This window comes from Oreochromis niloticus, linkage group LG16 (genome assembly GCF_001858045.2).
Source record: "Oreochromis niloticus isolate F11D_XX linkage group LG16, O_niloticus_UMD_NMBU, whole genome shotgun sequence".
NCBI lineage: Eukaryota > Metazoa > Chordata > Actinopteri > Cichliformes > Cichlidae > Oreochromis > Oreochromis niloticus.
This window is the reverse complement of record NC_031987.2, coordinates 21,916,694-21,938,236: the sequence shown is the minus strand read 5'-3', so window position 1 is coordinate 21,938,236 and position 21,543 is coordinate 21,916,694. Positions and strand designations below refer to the sequence as shown.

The window sequence follows — 21,543 nt, the reverse complement described above, 5'->3', positions numbered from 1 at the left end:
TCAATCTGCACTCCTACTCGAAAGCCCAAAATTTACCGGACATGGTCTTGGCGAGGCAGGGGAGGGTTGGTGTGAAGAGCTGGATGATGAGTCATAAATTGAAACACAGAGAAAGAGTGGACAATAGAGAGAAGCGTGAGGGGGGGGCGAAGAAAGTGAGGAGGGGTAGTGAAGTCTGTGCGGTGGTTTTGACTCAAGTGGTACGTTGAGATTTCAGGGTTAGGCTACAAAATGAGAGGGTGAGAAAGAGTATGGAGTGCTAGAGGTGTGATAAGAGGCAGAGGTGTGGAAGTGACGAGAGGAGGGCACTGCTTTGTTATAGGAAGGAGTGTGTGTGTGTGTGTGTGTGTGTGTGTGTGTGTGTGTGTGTGTGTGCGTGAATGTATATTTGTGGATGTGTGTGGATGTGCTTTGACAGGTGCATAAAAAGAGGGCAGGTAAAGGAAAAATGGGATTTTGGTGATGTTGAGAAGATGAGTGAAAGCTTTAGAAGAAAACTCAGAGAAAGACTACAAAAGAATGACAAACAGAAGGTTTATTTCTTCAGGAAGTGGACATGTGGGAAATAAAAGAAATAGTATTAACCTCTTTTTGTGTCAAGGCAACAAACCCTTTTTTTCTATAGCAACATTACAAAGCTTTGATTTCCTAACTAGCTTCAACTCATCTGATATAGCAGCAGATGTTCTTGGGGATCATTACATTATTCTGTTTTACTGTGTTCAGCTATAATTAAAACAAAAATTTAAAATGGAAATTTGGAGCATGCATAAATACCTCCGGGTCTTTCATCTGTTATTCTTGCTATGAATGTTGATTTCATGACATTCGTGTGAATAAAAACTGACCAAAAATAAAGTGGATATTTTCAGAGTGGATCAGTGAAAGTATTTTTATGTTTATGGCCTGTTTCAGGTTTTGGAAATGTGTTATATTTCTTTTTGCAGGTGTATAATCTGCATGTTTTTACACAGGCTTTATACTGAAAAGTTTGAGTTCACAACACTATACTGAAAATCATTTGCACCTGGTCATATAATTACATCTGCAGAAAAGAGTGAACTCTCCTTACCACGGGGTCAGCACAAAGTTGCATATCTGCAACTGCTAAAAATAATTTGTCTTACTTTTATGGACTCTGAACAATGTTTCAGCCATTACAGTCACTTTCTTCTCTACCCTGCTTTTCTTTTAGGATGTGTGCGTCTTGAAAATATGCTATAATGGTGTACTTTCTTGGTTTGCTGAATAGCCTGAGAGTCCTAATAGAGTTATTTCTAACTCAGTGACCTTTTCTGTATATGTCCTGCTACCCACTGAAAAATCCACTGCTGCATTACTGTGGACTTTGGTGAAGAGGCATTTAACATTGCATCTATTCCCCGACTTTGGTCTTCCACTTGTCTCTTCAAAATCCCTAAAAGCAATCTGGACTCAGCACAGCAAACCTTACATTTAAATTTAGGCCTCAATTTGTTTGATCATTTCTGTTAAAATAAAAATTTACACTGTTACAGAATGGTTCTTTTTTTTCTGCACTTTATCCATATTTAGTTTTTTCTTGTTTTAACTCATTAACACGTGCCTTTCCTGTCCCATTAATACCTCAGCAGGTTTACTACCCTTCCCACGCACACAGAATTTTACCCCCCTCCTCCACACACACGCACTTGTCTTAACTTTAAACTACTGTAGTACACCTACTGTGTTACAGATTATTTCTTATAGCTGTCATTAATTCCAAACAGAGCTCTTATAGCTGGTTTGTACAAGAGTAGAATAACCATGTTTTGCAATCATTTTACACGCCTTCGATGATTCTTATTGAGCTTTCTCAAAGCCCAGACAGCCTTTCACTTAAAACATATTTTTAAAAATGTGATCATATAAAAATTAAGCTTTCTTTAGTCTGTTTAAAATACATTTTTATACATTCTAAACTTTCTTGAGGCAGTGCTTTTTATTTCAGGCTGGATATATGGATGTCAGTACGGGAATAGAGGGCTTTTCTGTTGACATAAGTTGGATGACACAAATGTTTGAATAGGATTTGATCAAGTCCACCGGGATACGGTTGGTTAACAGTGATGGTCTGTGCTGGTGTGACCTAGCCTTGGATACTGAGCTCCGGTTTTAATTGAGTTAGTCAGACCCCGGTTGGTATTCCGGTCAGTGGGTCAGTGCCTGCAGCCAGGCCCCTCTTGGGCCATTCGTTAAAGTGATGTTCTTCGTCAAGTGTTCAAATCACACCATTTAATTGGCCTCCAGTTCCCTGGATAGGAGCCAATTACAGATCCCTCTATCTTTGACTCTGTATCTCTGTGCTTGTCCATTAGCTGCAAAGTTCTTGCTATCATTTTCCTTCCTGCCCCTTTCTTCCTTTTGTTTCTTTACATTATTGTCGTCCCAACACCTTCAATTTTATCTTTAAAAATAAACGAAGGAAAGCTTTCTCGAGGTATCTAGAAGGCAGTTTATGACACCCACTGACACTGAATGAAAATTGCATTTATTTTGGTCTCTTTTTGACTATAAAAGGAGATTTTACATGAACTCAGATTAGTAGGAAAAGCGATTCCAAAAACCCTCTGGCGTAAAATCTAAAGGGGAGATGTGGGGCCGTTAGAAATAATAAGACATGGGTAATAAAGGCACTTTGTGAGAAAGCAATTCAAAATCGAGTGTGCAGAAAGGTTAGAAGACCAAAGGTTCAAAACGTGGGTGAGTCGGCGTGTTTTGTGAAATTTTATGTCTGTTCCCACGGTGGACAGTTTCATACTGGATCATCAGAACATTGAAGAAGCTGATTTTTGAGAAAAAGTTGGGGCACGGGCACTTGTTGCCACACTGATCCCTCATTCAGTGTGAATTTGGAGAAAGATAAAAGAACATTTATTAAGTTCGCTATCACATAATCATATAATCCCCCACAGTGCCTCTTGTGGTATAATGGGCCTCTGTGTTCCCCTTCCTCGGACAGGTTGCGGACAGAGCACCTATTATGTCATCAAAAAGGGACGCTTAGCAGACGAAAGGGGAGATGAAAGCGAGGGCACCAACTACCTGTTCACAAAGGCCGTAATTTTTACCGGTAATTAAAGGCTTACATTTCCCTGATGGATCGTCGGGGGCCACAGAACAAACGAGGAGAAGGAGCAACAGAGAGGGAAAGACGCAGGATTCTCCTCTGTTAAAAGCTCTCAGGCTTGTAATGGTAATTAAGGGCTTGTCTCTGGAGAGGGGACGATATTAGAGCTGCAGAGAAGCTGAGGTGGCGGAGGGGTGGGCCCTAACTCTTTTATGTTCTCATTGCCCTTACTCATTCCTCCACTTATTCTGCCCCAAATCCTCCAATCCACCTTTTTACTGTACTTCTCACCCCTCGATATCCCCCACCTCACACCGACTTCCGCAATGCAGAGCAAAAGTAATCAGTTCAGCCAACGTCATCGTTCCACATCAGCTCACCAGTGTACTACGGAAAAAAAGCCACATCTTTACATACAGTGGGGGTTTTTTTCACAGATTCCAAGATCTCCGAAAAGCTGCACAAACAAGCGGAGGACTTTTCAGTTTGTCGGCAGTCAGAATTTTGTTTTGACCCTCCTCCAAGCAGAGCCAACTTTGATTGCTGCTCGCTGTCAATATATCCACCAGCATCCTGATGTCATTACAGTACGTATCTTTACTGTATTCTCTGTCCTGACAGAGCCTGCAGAGCTGCTGCTACCTCGCACGGTAGGTGTAGTCATGGTAACCTGCAGGCAGCTAAAGAATAGAAATGTTGACAGACAGATTTGGACTTTCCTGTGCTCCAACTCCCCACTCCTGAAACAGTAAACACACCTGCCTGCTTACGGTTCTCTAGAGATTTCACCTCCTGCATCGAGAGATGAGCACGGACAAGAAGCGGGATCAGGTATTTTTAGCAAAGGGAACTGGAATGAGAATTTCAAGGAGTCACCCGGGAATGCTGAATAGCTGTCATTCACCTTCTTTTCTCAATGCCGCTGTTGTCGTTACTTTCCGGCTCCCCTTACTCTTCCTCTGTCTCCCGTCCTAGCCTTGAAAAAAGCACGTGTTTAAGGCATTCTACAATGTGAGTGTGGGGTGAATCTGAAGCTGGATATAGTTTACAGAGCAGGAGCGCTCAGAAAATGTATGGCCTATCCATTTTTAACTACTCAAAAGGACGTTATTACACGTGCAACACGTGCACACACACGATACACATATACATCACAATGCACCAGCCAAAGAAGGTTTGACATGTATCGTAGTTTTGTTGTTTTCCAACTTGTTCACTCTCTTATCCTCTCTGTGTGCAAAAAAGGATTACACAGTACTGTGTGCACTTTTTCATGCTTGTTTCACACCTTGTGGGGGAAGAATCATGACTGACAGGACTTGTATCAGATTCTCCTGCAGAGTTATCCACAGGAAATCTTCACAAACCCTTATTTCTCTCTCTCTCTTTCTCCCGCTCTCTCTCGCGCTCTCTCTCCCCTTCCCTCCCTCCCCCTCATATATGCATATGCACACACTAACACTTTCTTCTTGGCCATTTTATTGAAAGCTTAAAATACCCAGACTCTGAAATTTAAGTCTGTGTCTAAAACTAGGCTGTGGGATATTGCTGTTTGCCATAAAGACCTTGTACAATAACTCAGCTTTTGGTGGTTTGTCCATTCGGATGGATTACAAGGACCTATATAACAGTGGAAAGCAGAACAATACTATTAATATCTCAGGAGAAAAATATATTGCAACAATGATATTGTACAGCAAAAAGAAAAGATGGGAAACACTGCATGGCTCAGAGGGCTTATCTGACAGGTGCTTTTCAGGGCAGCAGGTGAAATCTTTAAAAAAAAAACGGTTGTAGAGGCCCTCTTATTTCAGGTAAAATGATATAGTTCAAGTTTATTCTTTGAGGGAAAACAGACTAGTGTGTATGCGCTCTAAATCTTCATCGAGGGTCTGACAAGAATTAAATATCAGCCTGTGGTGGCAATCAAACAACACGTGTGCTATGATATTTAACCCCTGGAAGGTGCGCAGCTTATTAAGGCTGTATTTAGGTCGGGTGGGTTCGAATATAGCAGCAAATATTGCCAAAGTGTTGATGCGGCTTCTTCTTTTGGATCCTTGACTTTCACTGTACAGATTGATCGACAGTATGTTGAGTTTGTAGAAAGCTGTTTTCACGTTCATCTGCTCCACATGCACATATGGGCCAGTGCTTGTGACATCACAACCGACGTGAAAGCCAGTGATGGCTACCCAAAAAAACAAATTACACAAGCGCAAGTGTAAAATTGAAATCTTTAGTGCGCAATACAATGCGTAGGGCCCTTTATTTTTTTATGCGAGAGAATGAGCAGGTGTGTTTGAGAGTGCTCTTCTGTTTTTAAGTGAATAATATTTGTTGGGAACCTGTTATGGACAGCGTGCCCCTTTGGGGTTGCGTCAGGAAGGGCATCTGGTGTAAAAAGCTGCCAAATCAAATATGTGGAGCTACCCGCTGTGGACCCCTTGTGAATAACGGAGCAGCTGAGCTTTATAGCAGTTCTTGTATAACATTGTAATTAAAAGTCCTCCTTCCAGTGAACAAGATGTATGAAAGAAAATTATACATGTAGCTGTTTCCTTTTTCTTGTTTGCCCTACACAGATACTCTATTTATTATTTTAGGGCCACCCCTTCCAAAAAAATGGGCAAAGTGCATCTTCAGGGTGAGAAAAAACACTCACGTGTGATGTGCAAGACTGTGCCTTACCTTGAAAACGAAGTACCGAGAGAACAATTGTGCTGAGGACTAGAGTGTGTTATGAAACATCAAACCCACTCTGACTATGACTTTTTCAAAAGGCTCTCCAGATTGTTTCTTATCCTACAAATAAAACATGATGGTGGCTGTCACACGCAGTAACAGCACACAACTCTGCTCTAAGCAGTGGCACGAGAACGACAAGTGTATTCAAGGAGAAAGAGTTGAGACAGAAAAGAAAGAACTGACACGATGTGCATGCGTGTGTCTGTTAGTTTCTAATCATGTTCGTGTATGCATAGTGTTATTGTTGGGGGGTTTTCTGTCTGTCTGTCTGTTCATTCATCTGCCCCTCTGTCGGCGTATCTGTCAATCTCGCTGTGTGCTCTGTGCATCTGTGCTGAGTTTGGACAGCATCTGTGGAGTGTTTTCTGTGCAAGGTTTGTTTTCCTCTCCTCTGGCTTGGAAAGTATTCCTCTGTGTGAATCTGAGTGCCAGCTCTGTGAGGCCTAATTATCCCAAATACTGTGAAATCAGCTAAACATGCACCAAGAGTTGATGCAAATCAAATTTATGACCCTGTGCAGCACACATTATTTTATAGTCTTTAAAAATTCGATCACCATTTCTGGTCTCACTCAATCATTTACTGCATTTCACACTAAAGGCCTGCCCAGCATGAGGCTTGGCTTGTTTTTTGGCTGCTAGGTTTCATTCCACTATATTGTCTAATAAAGAGCTTCTTTTGTGATCCCTTTGAAAAGTAAAATGTGTACCTATCCTTATTTGGCATGAATATGTTTAGTGTGCTCTAAAAGCATTCAAAAAGCACATTCATTCAAGTTGCTGTAGACATAAGTGTTTCCCAAATAAATGTAATGTAGTATAATGGGCATTATAAATTCTAGTGGCTGGTAAAAACTGAACAGCTTGTTACTTTACAGAGGTTTTGTCACAATGTGCCGATAAAGTAGATATTTAAACCACAGAAGACAGAAAACGAAAAATTAAAGCTGCTATTAATTCCCTCACCCCGAACCAGTCACGGCAGATGGCGGCCCCTCACTGACCCCAATTCTGCCGAAGTTTTCTTCCTGTTAAATGGGAGTTTTTCTTTTTCCCTGTTGCCAAGTGCTTGCTCGTAGGGGGTCACGTGATTGTTGGGGTTTTGATATTTTAGGGTCTTTACCCTGTGATATAAAGCGCCGATGTTTTCACAAATTGGCACTATGCATCCATCCATCCACTTTCGCTTATACAGTTCAGGGTCACAGGGGTGTGGAGCCTATGCCAGCTACCATATAAAATTAAACATTTAGATCAAATGAAAATTGATTTAATTTCTCCAGAAGAATAATTTGTAGTTTGAACCCAAACTGTTTAATTGCAGTTGTATAGCATATATACTGGCCATTATTAGCTATTTGCCATATCAGTATCAGCATTGACAACGCCCAATAAATCAACATTTAAAAAAGTAAAGAAAAGTTGGTAGAAACACTCTTCATTCGTGTTTTGTTTTCATGTTGCATAGTTTGTCCACCAGAGAGCGCTCTGCAATTTCCCTGTCAGTGTAACCCGTTCAAGTGTTACGCCTGTTGTTCTTGCGTTGTGTTCTGGCGTAAAAGTAAGAGGCAGGAGACAGTACTGGGTCTTTGGCTCTTTACTGTACATCTGCAACACAGAAATAAGGATGTGATCTTCGTGTGTGTCATGTGTCTGCCAGTGCACCTCTCTTTAATTAGCAGAGAGCAACGTGGCAGTGACTTTCCTCCGGCCATGCTGAAAGGAGCTGTGACCGGGGCACACATGCACGCGCCTACGTCACTACGCAGCGCACACACACACGAACGCACACAGACTCAGGTCACACAGGTAGGAGAGTGAGATGCAAAATGACATATATAATCCAAAAAGAAAAGGTGTTTTGGGTGAAATTCACAAGTATTTAACACATATGTTACATTCACCCCCCCTGAATTTCACCAAAATCACTACACATCTGAATGGTACTGCAATACCAAGAGGCACAACGATGCTGAACTACCATCACCTCCGGACCAGGCAACCCAAGGATCTTATCCATAGTTCAGTTAAAAAACTATCCGTAAGACGGATTAAAAGAAGTTGGATAGGTTGATCAGGCCTCCAACTCTTTCAGAACACAAAGGTGCAGCCTACACCTCATCAAACGTGGTCCCATTAAACACGCACAGTGAGTGCGTCATGATGCCTCAAGGAAATACACATTCATAATACGCAATGGGATGACCAAAAAACAGTCTATGCCAGAGGCCGAGCCTCCCGTGGCAGTAGCAGGCCCCATGTAATAGGCTTCTGGACCATGTTTTCTATCAGCCTGTTGACTGACTTTACCACCCGACCTGCTCTGGTAACCACTCTGCCTCGAACACTGGCACGGTCAGGGTCATGTCTTGGCAAGTTGGATGGCTGCCCAGGATACGGCCGACCAGAGGTCTGATTCATGTCCGAGCCAGAAACAGGAACAGTCTGCGGAACAACAGCGTCCCCATGACAGGCACCTAGAGCAGAAACTGTGCCAGACTGTGTCACATCAGAGGTAGCGGAACAGTCAACCGGAGTAGGAAGAGCAAAGTGCTGGGCCTGACCAGAAGGGCTCGCTGAAGTGTGAGTCGTGCAAGTCTGAGAGTCAGGTAAGGTATTGTCCACGTCTGCACCATCACATGAACCGTGCTGACGATCCGTAGACTGTGAGGCATGCTCTCCTGCCACAGAATCCACATCCACCCCATGGCTCAAATCCGAAAGGACCCACAAGGAAGTCCTTGTTGCGGTAGACTCCGTCTCTAGACTGCCAGGGTCCTCCAGATCCCCACAAGCACTGAGATCCCCCTCACTGGAGAAAACGTCCAGAGACTGACTTCCCAATGAATCCTGAACAGGAAGGAAACTCACGTCCAACAGAAGGTTTCTGTGTACAACCTTACTCTGGCCTGAAGAGTCACTGATCCTGTAAATGTGGGTCCTGGGATGCCTCTCCACAACAGTATAAACCCGAGGTTCCCACTTGTCTGCAAGCTTCTTCTTGCCCCGCTCACCTTTATTGGCAAGCAGCACGCGATCCCCAACCTTCAGAGACACACCCTTGATTTTCTTATTGTACTGACGAGCCTGATGCTCCTGCTCATTGCCGGTGTGCTCCTGGGCGATCTTGGCAGCCTCAGACAAGTATGACATAAGAAGCTTGGAGTAGCTGTCAAAGTCCACCACAATGGGATCATGCAAAACAGACTTGAACATAACGTCGACCGGTAGTCTTGGGACACGGCCGAACATCAAGTAGAATGGGGCATATCCAGTAGTCTCGTGAACAGTTGCGTTATAGGCAAAGGTCAATGTCTGAATCTGCTGCGGCCATTCCTGTTTGGCTCTGAGAGGGAGAGCTCGCAGCATATTGCCAAGTGTGCGGTTGAACCGCTCCGTGCCACCATTGCCCATAGGGTGATAAGCAGTAGTGTGAGACTTGGCAACGCCCGAAATCTGCAGAAGCTCAGAAAACAATTCACTTTCAAAGCTGGGACCTTGGTCTGAGTGAATACGCTCAGGGAAACCATATACACAAAAAACAAAGTCCCACAACTTTCTGGCAACCTGCTTGGCAGTCTGATTCTTGCACGGGAAAGCAAAGGCCATCTTCGTGAAGTGGTCAGTCGCCACAAGCACATCGACAGAGCGCTTCTTTTTGTCCTCTGCTGACCAAAAGTCAATGCAGATGAGCTCCATGGGAGCAGAGGTCTTAATGCTCTCTAATGGGGCTCGTGCTGCAGGCTCTGGAGTCTTGGCGAGTATGCACCTTCCACAACACCGAACATGCTCCTTCACATCCCTCTCCATATTGGGCCAGAAAAAACGTTGCCTTGCTAGGTGGAGGGTCCGAACTTGACCCTGGTGCCCTGCCAAATCGTGGACACCTTTCAAGGCCTGCGCCCGTAAATTCGCTGGCAACACCAACTGGAGTCTCTTTGTTTTGCTCACAGGGTCTCTCGTCTCCCTGTAGAGAATGCCATCCCGAATCTTGAACCTCTCCCAGTGCTTCAATAAGGCCAGTGCCCTGGAATCCATATCATGTCTCTCACGCCTGGAAGGGCGCCTCCTGCGGGCTATGAGTGGCAGGACAGCGGAGATGACAGGATCTTGAAGTTGGTGGTCTTCCAGCTCATGCAAGGTAAGTGATGGCAGTACATCGTTGCCAACTGGTTGCAACTGCTGAGCAAGGTGGAGAAGGAAGACAGCTCTATTCTCCGCAGCGGTTTCCCAGTAATCATGGTGAACCAAGGTAGCCTTGACTTCCGACAAGCTGTAGGAATCTTCTGAGGTCAGAGCTGGAGCAGGTTGTTGGGCAACCTGAAGATTTTGGACACCAAACCTGAAAGCGTCCTGCACCTCATGAGCCGCCGCACCTTCTGCATTCCGCACCAAGTGCTCATAGGGCTCTTGAAGTAAGCGCCCACCAATAGAATAGGTGAAGGGGTCACGACTGAGTGCATCCGCTACAACATTCTTTCGACCTGGGATGTACCTCAAATCAAAGTTGTAGGATGACAGCTTGGCCACCCACCTTTGTTCATAAGCGTCCAGCTTGGGCTTGGTCAATATATGAACGAGCGGGTTGTTGTCAGTCCACACTGTGAACTCGTGCCCCTTCAACCAGTGGCTGAACTTTTCAGAGATGCTCCACTTCAGGGCCATGAACTCTAGGCGATGGGCTGGGTATCTCTGCTGTGACCTGCTTAACGCTTTGCTCGCGAAAGCAATAGGGCGTGCCTTATCCCCGTCGATAGGCAATTGTGATAAAACCGCTCCCAGTCCATCCAGAGAAGCATCCACAGACAGAATGAACGGTCGTGAAAAGTCAGGATGAGCCAACACGGCACAGTTAAGGAGGTCGTCCTTCAGTTTGTGAAAGGCCTTGTCACACGCAGGGCTCCAATCTGCAGCAGTCAACTTCCTGAACATGCCAGCACCCCTCCCAGCCTGACTAGTCCGTCCCTTCCTCTTCTGGCCAGCCGTCAGAGCAAACAGAGGCTTGGCAATGGCTGAGCAACCAGGAATGAAGCACTGATAGAAAAAGACCATTCCTAAAAAGGACTTAATCCTTTTCACAGAAGGAGTGCAACCATCCTTTTCCATCAGAGCTTCCTTTGGCATCTTAGAAATCACTTCCACCTTAGCTGGGTCCACAGCGACTCCGGTCTGGTCGATGACATGACCAAGAAACTTGACTGACTTCCGCAGCAGATGACACTTCTTTGGACTCAGCTTGAGATTGTTGTCTCTCAACCTTTGAAAAACAGCTCGGAGCCGGCACAGGGCTTCCTCTTCAGTGGGAGCAAAGACCAGAAGGTCATCCAAGTAGCAGAGCAGACTGGTGAAGTTGAGGTCACCAAAGATGTTCAGCATCATGCGCATAAATGAAGCCGGGCTATTGCAGAGCCCTTGTGGCATCCGGTTGTATTCGTACAGGCCAACAGGCGTCGTGAAAGCGGTGTACTTCTTATCCTCCTCACACATTGAAATGTTGTAAAACCCGGAAGTTAGATCCATCGTGCTGAAGAAGGCATTGCCCCCAAGCGCGGCAAGGCAATCCGCTTGGTGAGGGAGTGGGTGCGCATCCTTAAGAGTTCGTGCATTCAACCACCTGAAGTCTGTACAAATCCGCAATCCACCGTCCTTCTTCCAGACCATGACGAGGGGGGATGCATACTCGCTGATGGATTTGCGAATAATCCCTCTCTCCTCCATGTCAGTGAGTACCTGCCTTAGTTGTTGGTAATGAGCAGGGGGCACTCTTCTGTAAGGCATGCGGAATGGGCGTTCATCAGTCAGGTGGATCCGATGTACAAAGCGCTTAGCTTCGCCACAGTCAAGCGGGTGTCTAGAGAAGATGTCCTCATACTGCTCAACTAGCTCAACAAGCTCTCTCTTTGAATGTAAGCTGGCATGGCATGAGTCAATGTCAAGATCACCCAAACCGAGGGAACACAACCTGCCATTCAAGTCAGCCTCGGTAGCGGCTGGCCCACTGACTGGTATCTGGGCCATACTCGCCATCTTGCAGGAGTCCTGTGGGAAATCAAGGTCCTCCACCGCAAGGCAAGACGAAACAACAGCAACCCTTGAGTTGCGTTTCAAGGTCACTGGTTTTGCGGAGAGATTGGTCATCTTCAACGGCACCCACCGATCACCCCACATGGATGTGATCACCCGGCCAACAAGAACGTCTCTCGGCCCAGACCCAGAGGTGCAAGGTTCCACAATGACCGTGCTGCCTGGAGAGACTGGCACATTGCTGGGCAGCCTGCCCCATACCAGATGCTCACACTGTGGGAGTAGTGTCACAGCACGAGGCAGTTTCACAGTGCCAATTTTGTCAGGAACCTCCTCACCCCTCCATCTGGTGGTGCACGACATCATGTCCAAGAGGTGCTCATAGTCAAGGAGTGAGTGCTTGCTCCCCATAGACACAAGCTTCCAATAGTCACCAGAATGTTTCATAACTCGCATCAGGTACTTCAGGACATTGGAGCCAATGATGAGCTCATCACGCTGGCCCGACACCACCAAAACTGGCACAATGCATTTCACACTGTGGACAGTAAGTGTCAAGTCATAAACGCACTTTGGGTGGGTCTGCTTCCCACCACAGCCAACCAGCACAATACGTTCTGCCGACTGCGGTTCACTCACAAGAGCTCCAGCTTCTCTAAGCGACTTCTCAGCCTCCTCACTCATAGTGCAAGCCATGGACCCGGAATCCATCATGCCCCTCAAGTTAACCTTGTCATTCACGGCAACTTGGGTGTAGAATAATTCACTGAATGTAGGCACTACTGCTGGTCCCTGAACTACGACACGGTATCCCTCTGGCGTTGTCGAACAGGTGTTGACATAAAGAAGTTCAAGATCCGATTCATCAGGATTGAGGGTATTAGGTTCATCCCCCACACTGCCCCTCTCCAAGTGTGGGTGACTCAGTTTTCCGAAGGCCAACTCTGCCTCGCGGCAGCTCCGGCCTCCCGTCCCTCACGACGACTGTGACAGTCCTTTTTCCAATGACCAGGAGCAAAGCATGCAAGACAGAGATTCTCTCTCCTGCAGTGCATGTGAGTGGAATGACCAGTGTTGCCACAGACCTGACAACTCTTCTTAAGGAAGGGCCCGCGGTTAAAACGCTGCGAAGGTGCAGACGCCGGGGCTGCAGACTGCACATTCTGACATGCCATCACGCGATCCAAGAGGCTGATCAGAGCGCGCATGCCAGTCACATCAAAAGCTTGGGTGTTAGTCGAACCAAGCTCGCAACCAACTGACTGCTGAATAGACTGAGTGGTCACAGGACATGTTGGAGACTGCTGGAACTGAGGAGTAGGCGTAGACACCGGGCAAGAAGACACTGATGTCCCAGAGAGACAGGTTGTCGAAACATCAGTTAGAACAGGAGTGAAGCAAGCTGCTGTGGGCGAAAGCTGACAAGCAAGGTTTGAGACTGGTGCTGTAGGCTGAGACTGCAAGGCGAAACTGGCCTGCACAGGCTGTGATGCCATCACTTCTTGAGGCACAATAGAGCAGTTGTGGCTAACCTCTTGCCTCTGTGAGCTGTGGAAACTGCCCTGACTGCGTGCCCTGAGTTCACGCTGGAAGCTATCAATGCGTTCTTGAACCTCAGTGGTTGTCCACTCCTCAGCTGCTTTGATGCTGAGCCTGTTCAAGAGGATGGGGTCAGGGCAATACTTGATGAACATCATCGAGACCTCACGTCCCGGATCCTCAACATTACGCCCCTGCCTACGCAAGCACTCGTCAGCAACGTCAATAGCATTGTTTAACCTTATCCAATATTCCATCACTCCCTCATGTTGTAATGGTTTAGTGTTATAGAAGTCAGCCATAGGCATAGAAGAGTAAGTCAACACACTAAAGTGCTGTTTCAGAATGTCAAAGATCAGTTCAGGAACCTGGACATGGTCAAGTGAGGGGTTGTGACGTAGGGTGACCTTCACTACATCCTTAGCCCTCCCCATCAACCTAGCCAATATGTCACGTGATTGCTGATCTGTTGGTGTGTTGCGTTTTACAAAGTACATTTCCATCATTTCCACCCATTCATGAATAGAGAATTTATCACTGCCGTCACCCCTGAAAACTGGCGGCTCCTTGACGTCTGATTGCAAGACAAGTTTCACCCCAGACAAATTCAGCTCAGGAGGTCCCTGCTCAGCCTTAGAGGCTTCAGTAGGCATACTGGTCCCCTTATCACCTTGCAGCTGGGCTACAATGGACTGACCAATCTGATTGGCCAAATCTGAGATCAGCGTACTCAACTCAGCATTGGCAGCTGTCTGCGGGGTCTGAATGTCACAGGGAGGAACCTGGAGACGAGTGGAACAAAACTTGGGAGCAAATGACACACCAACTTTAGGTGTCTGAAACCCATCCCCAAGAAACCACCCTCGCCCCAAACCAACATTAGAGGAAACCTCCCCATCAGGAACACCAGTTGCCTCTGAACCAGATGCCGACTCCATAATGATGAATAAAGCACAATCTCAAAAAAACACAAGATTCAAAACAGTGTAACTGTACAAAAGCAAAAACTTAATGTTAATCAGGATCAGAATTGAGCAGATTAAATGTCCAAGCTCATTCAAAAAGTCCCACACAAGTTAGGAAAAGCAACCAACTTGGAACAAAGGAAATCGCGAAGAGCTCCCCACGGTGATCGAGATGACGTCGATGCTTGATGAATCCAAAGGGTCACGGCACCAATGTAACCCGTTCAAGTGTTACGCCTGTTGTTCTTGCGTTGTGTTCTGGCGTAAAAGTAAGAGGCAGGAGACAGTACTGGGTCTTTGGCTCTTTACTGTACATCTGCAACACAGAAATAAGGATGTGATCTTCGTGTGTGTCATGTGTCTGCCAGTGCACCTCTCTTTAATTAGCAGAGAGCAACGTGGCAGTGACTTTCCTCCGGCCATGCTGAAAGGAGCTGTGACCGGGGCACACATGCACGCGCCTACGTCACTACGCAGCGCACACACACACGAACGCACACAGACTCAGGTCACACAGGTAGGAGAGTGAGATGCAAAATGACATATATAATCCAAAAAGAAAAGGTGTTTTGGGTGAAATTCACAAGTATTTAACACATATGTTACATCAGCAACACGCGTTTCAAACACAACAAATACAACAGCCAGCTAAACAGAGAGTCAAGCCAGAACTAAAGATTATTTTTAAACTCCATTGTTAGGAAGAATTCCTAAATAACTAAACATACCAAATGTTAGGCAAATGTTTTGTGTGTTTGAAAGAAAAAAATATGAGTTGACGTATCAGTATAAGTTCAGAACATCCTATATTGGCTCTGTTTAGAATAGTTAGAATAGCTTCTTAAAAGGATGATAAATGCAGCCATTCTCTTGATAAAAGGTTTGAATGAAACCCAAAAATAAAAAGAAACAACTGGTTTGTTATTTTAGTGGTAACTTCTTACCAGTACCAATTTTACTGATGACATGACTACAAGAATTACCAACACCCAAAGTAATGAAAAGTAGACATTGTGTATGCAAACTTAAAAAGTTTTGTACAACTGTTTCTTTATTTAAGCTGTTTGCTGGTTTGGCTACATTCTAGGACCGCTTAAAACATCATATTTTAAGTTTTTCAGACAGACAAATAAATGAAGCCATCTCTGAGAAAGCCAGATTAGGCTAGATTAATAAAGGCACTGGGTCCACTTTGTATAACTACATCCCATCGCCTCAAGTATATACCCAGCTATAGTAATAAATAGGGTCAAAATGTATTCTTATATCATACTATTCCCCACCAAATATTTATTTGTTGCTATAGGAGGACCAAAGATGTAGTCTGTGTGGAAGACATTGGGCAGAAGTGAAAAAAAAGGGGTGGTTCTTAAGTCTAATTTCCATCAAGCGCCGTGACCAACTCTCAGCCGAGGGGAGGATGTCAATCACTCAGATTACATGGATTTGTTCCACACCCACGCATGTGTGAAGGCAGAAACAACACACAAAGACATGCACATAGAAACGCACACTCAGGCAAACACTTAATCACGCTCTTGTGCTGTACAAGACGCGCATCCACTCAGCGGGGGATATTTTTCACGCCTAATCTTGCCAAGTCTTGTAATGGCACACTTATTTGTGAACTCCAATAAATTAAAAAGAGATTTGAATTTTTGAGTTTTCACCAAAAGCTAGAATGCTTATTATTCAGGAGACATGGATGGTGGTGGTTGGTCACAGGTATCTGATTTCTATCTGTTTCTTATATTAGGAAAGTGATGCTTTTTTTATAATCAGCACTTTCGTTATTTGAACATTTTTAGACCAAACAATTCTGTTGCCCGACCTGTTCCCTTAAAAGCTTTTCTGAAGCCAAATTTAACTTTGGAGTGTTTTCCTGCACTTATCTTTTGCCTAAAAATTCATCCTCAAGGTCAAAGTCAACACAGAGATCATTAATGGAAGTTTCCAAATGTTACAAACCTCTCTGAGACTAATAACAGATTAGAATAATAATGATACTGCTATGGGGTTTGACAGCATGGGAGAGATTTTAAAAAGCTGTTCCTTCTTCTTTGCAGCTAGTACAAATGATCAACCTCATTGTTCCAGTTCTGGTTAATAGTCTTCCTACCATCTGCTCCAAGTCTGGCTGGCTTAGCATCATAATAGTTATGCCAATCTTGCCTAGCTTAATCAGGACCCTCTCTCCATATATATATATATATATATATATATATATATATATATATATGCCTGGGTAATACTTATATACATTTCTCTGCTGCCTTGCTAAGAGTCATCCACCTTTCTCTTCACCTTGCCAATTAAAACACAGCTGGAGGTATGCATTGCACATGTAGCACCAGGGGAGAGTAAGTGTCATTTCAAATAACTTGGGTGTTATTTCAGCTGCACACTGAAGTGCTCTGGGAAGAAAATAAGCCTCTAAAGGTATAAAAAAAAGCTGTTCAGTGTTCAATGCAGGCAGAGAAGGTGGTGCGTGTGACCCTGCAGACAGTGCTGAACGCCACGTAATAATCAGTCGGGATGAAATTATATTCAAATATCCAACTTCAAACATGCGTACAAATCAGATGTTTTAAATGGCGCAGACGATCTTTAGTTTATGATTTATTAACCAATCTTCTTTATTTTTAATAATAATGATAATAAAGATTTGTAAATCTTTATTCATATTAAAGGATAAACTTTCAGTCTTGACTTTTAAGCCAAAATAAACTAGAAGAACTCCATCAGTTAACAAAAATCATATATCATCAAAAGCTCCAAAAAGCTGTGTAGTGCACAGAGCCTTAGAAAAGCAATTTTTTTATGTATTACTTAAATGTACAGGATGAGCTGATAATGCAAGAGGCCACACATGTGCCGTATGAGCACTTTCTCAGAATAATTGGCCACCATCCTGTAACAAAATGTCCAGCTTTACACTGTATCGACTGTGACGATGATGTTGCAGGTGCAACACCACCCACCAGCATTCTGGAAGTAACAAAGGTGGCTGTGAGAGCGTTTCAGGGAGTGCTGCATTTGGATTAGAATAAGACAGCAGGAGGCCTTCAAGTGTTTCCTGTGATTCCCAGGCAGCTCAGTGGAGACTTCCTCTCCAGGCAGCGGCTGCTGGCCGCTTGACATTCCTAGTTTACAATTGATCTGAGGGATATACGAACAGCAGGGGGCAGATTTATAAACAGAGGAAAAGGTAGATACTGCATCTGGGTGACACACAGAGACACGGAGTTGCCTGTAATGTGTAATGTGCATGTTAAAAAATCGGATCTGATTATATGGCAAAGTATTTTTGTACCAAGTTCTCTGTACATGTGCATGTGCGTGGTTGTGTTTGTGTGTGTGCGTTGCACGCAGGAGGTTCCTATTTTGTAGGTAAAGCGTGTAGCCTTTGTAGAGCCCGGCTGTGCACAAATACCAAGCTGAGAGAGGCTGTTGAACTTTGGAAATGTCAGACACGGCTCCTCACAGACAGCGCTATCAGTTCATTCCTGGGTGTCCTCCCATCCTCCTTCCCTGCACGCCACAAAACTTTCCTTATGGTGAGAGAGAGAGACCCGCTGAAATCTTTTGTAGCTGTGTCTCGGTTGTTGACAGGAGGAGCACAGAGAAAACGAGCTCTTAGTTCAAACACAAACAATCTTTTAAAGAATAACCCTTGCCGGCACAGCTCTGAAGATGTGTGACCGGTGGCACAGCCGGGGCATCCCAGAAAAAGGTGCTGGGCTACACAGTGGTGTGCAGTGGGTTCAAAGATCACAGCAGTAAGGGAGCAGAAAAAAAATCCTTGTGTAATGCAAGAGAACAGCCTTGCAGTAAATCCTTAAATATTTAGTTTTGACTCTTACAAAAAAGATCTGACTTAGACGTAGTTGCTTTTGAAGTTGGTGTTAAGTAGCAGAGTTTCCCTTGGATTCCCAACACAAGTGCTGTAACATACTAATCAGGATTAACAAATGCAAACCTTGCACTGCGGCTTGTAAATCCTGCTGCGAAACAGGCAAAAAGCATCTCCGTCATCCCCCCAGCCTCTTCACGTCTTTCTCCCAGCGCTTCCCAAATCACGGCACCGACTCTCCCCAGAGGAGTCTCCACCCAGTTTACAGTATGTGCTACGGGATCAAATCATATGTATATTATTTACACGTTGCCAAGATTACTGCACTCTAGGCGTTTAGTGAATGCCACTTCGCTGGAACGAAAAACAGATGCATTTACAGTGTATGCCAGCCACGCTTTAGCTTTAGCTTAATACATGCAAAGCTCATGGACACTGAAGTTCTTGCATGAGGGGTGATGTGTTGCCACTTTTTATCAGCTCACAGTTGTGCTGCTTGTAATATTTGATTCATTATGTATATATGCATATATATATTTTTTTATTTAATTTATTTATTTTTTGCTTTTTATCTCTGATTCATTTATGATTTATCTCTGGGCTTTCTCAAATTATAAAAATGCTGCCAGCAGCTTTAGTGCGGTAGATTTCAACGGAAACTTTTTTAATTGGTAGTGAAGTATCACCTTTTCTTCCATGCAAATACTTGCCCTCTGTGTTGAACCACAGAGATAATCCTTTCATTCACAGAACCAAGAATCCATCAGCTCCCCAGTGACAATTACTTCTTCCCTCCACATATCAACCCGCTGCAAACTGTAGTTGTTGACTCCTGACCTCCCTTCATACCCAGCAGCAGCTCTAAATAAAATAATGTGTCTGTCTCCGCTCACTTCCTTTTGCCTTATTTTCTCCATTGCACTGTCTCCAGGGGGATTCTGGAAAGCTCTTGAGTGCCCTCATGTGTTCATTACTTGCTTTATGATCAGTGTGCTTTTTGTGCGGCCAAATGAGCATTTAAAGCTGACGTTGAAAGCAAAGACTGTCTCCTTAAATAGCAGACGCACATCCCCCAAAGTAGTTGAGGATGGGCGTATTTTCACTTTCTCTCATCAGACGACATTTGTGTGCAGATTTGCAAAGTGTGCATTTGTGAGTCTATGAATGTGCGAAGTGTGTGTCGCAGTCTATGTGTGTATGATGCATAAAATAAAAAGAATTGGTAGAATTGGAGTATCTGTGCGATATCACTGACTTTAAAGCCCTGCATAGGATTTGACACAATATTGTTTCAGGTTGTGCATGTGAGCTGTATGCCTTTAACACAAACAGCAGGACTATCGAGCATGACAGCGTGTCATCTCCTGTTTTGTTTTGGGGTTTTTTGCAGGAAGCGCCCTGAACCTTACCTGCCGGGCATTTTTTGGCTACAGCGGCGATGTCAGCCCCCTCATCTACTGGATGAAGGGGGGAGAAATTCATAGAGGACCTGGATGAAGAGAGAGTCCAGGAGAGCGACATCAAGTAAGGAACACAGGGCTACAAATCACTTCCCTGGACTTGGCAGTAATGAGGAATTAATAGCAGATGTAGATAAATTTACCCCATAATATTAAAGGACGATCAAAATGGTTTTGCATCTCTTAGCCCATTAACTCCAAATTGCATACACTAAACCAACCATTTTCCAGAGATGTATTCCCTGCCTTCTAAGCAGCTGCTCTTTTCAATTAATTACGCTACAGTATGAACACGATGCAGAGGCTTGAAATTTGAAATAAACTATCATTTATTTGTTTTATCACCTGTGATATATTTTTTTGTCAGTTAAAATACATTATTGTCCTGTGGACACAAACACTGCTGTACAAAAAAAATGTAGATGAATGTAAAAACCAATGTGAGGACACCTTCAAAAGTTGGCCTATGAATCAAGTAATTTCAGTCAAAGTGCTACAAAAAGAAAAAAGCAACCCTGATCAAATCGATATTTGGTACGATGACTCTCATGGCTCTCAGCCATGCAGCCATGCAGCTTCATCTTGATCTCTCTTATTGTAATTGGGGTGTTATTTATGATAATTATGAATAGTAATAAAAATGTATGACTGAAACATCCAACATTTAAAGGTTCCTCATAATAGAAATGTGCAGTTATAAACTCTTTCTGTTAGTTTAGAAAAAAAAGAACAAAAAAGAAGAAGAAGAAAAAAGTTTTGATTTGAAATCTGGAAAGAAATCGTGGAGTATTAAAATGGTTGCCTGTGTCTTACTGGGAGCTGCTTTCTCTCCATGACCAGCGCTTTTCCCTCTGCTTATCTCTGACAGAGCAGGATGCAGCTCATGCCCTGAGAATAGATTTAGATGATACTGAACACATTTGTAAAAAGCAGTTTTTGTACCTTCACCTCGCTTAAGGCTTTGTGCAACATTGCAAAGACTCCACTGACGAGCCTCGCTCCGGAGGCTTTCAGACATTTAAAACAAGCCCATCTTCGTGTCGCTCCCCTCCTAGTGGTGTAGCACATTTAAACAAGTCCATTCTCTGGTCCATGTGCATGTTTCCCATTAGAGCTGTTTGGAGAGGCTGCAGCTCCTGGGAGACAGCCCTGTCAGATGGTTAACAACTGCCATTTTTCACACCGCCACCACTATGCTATCTCCCCCGCTGCACCCACCTATAGCAGCATGCAGATGGGCCATGGGGAGCTGAGGAGGAGGGCTAGAAGGGAAAGAGAGAAAGAGCGGGAGAAAATAGGGAGGAAGCAAACAGGAAAGACGAGTGGAACGAGTCGAGAAATATTCACAAATCAATGAAGAGTAAAGTGAAGAGGGATGTTATCATGAGTTGTTTCGCACACTGGTATGAGCATGCAAAAGAAACGGATCGCTGTTTAACCAACCCCTCTCTGCCCCTCCCTTTGTCACCAGGATTCCTCCACTCGCTGGCTGAGGGGTGATCATTTTAATAATTTAAAACATATTTCATGCAGCAGATCAATAATATATTCGATTATCCACTTTCTTCTACTGGTGCTGCTCTCGAAGGATTCAGCAAACGACTTGATTTTACTTTACTTTACGCACACAGCCAGACATGGACGAGGCACAAAAAATGACGGGAAAAAAACAAGTATACAAGAAACTAAACACAAACTAATCAGTCCTTCCCCTGCAGTCAAGCTCTTGCTCCCCTTTAAATGATACACTGGGCATGTTTTCTCAGGGTTACCTCGCTTTGTCAGCCTGCCACCCACATACTTTTATAACTAATGCATCAGCAGCCAAACTTAAGCTTAGAGAAGAGCACTCATACCTTGAGAACA

At 44.3% G+C, this 21,543-nt stretch overlaps 1 protein-coding gene across 1 annotated transcript in view; it reads left to right on the top strand.

Annotated features, from left to right (window-relative positions):
- The window catches only part of il1rapl1a (interleukin 1 receptor accessory protein-like 1a), a 166,941-nt gene that overhangs the window by 128,945 nt on the left and 16,453 nt on the right, over window positions 1-21,543 (top strand). Inside the window, 2 exon segments of the mRNA XM_019353318.2 lie at window positions 19,608-19,684; window positions 19,686-19,741. Coding sequence (XP_019208863.1) covers window positions 19,608-19,684; window positions 19,686-19,741 — 133 coding nt within the window.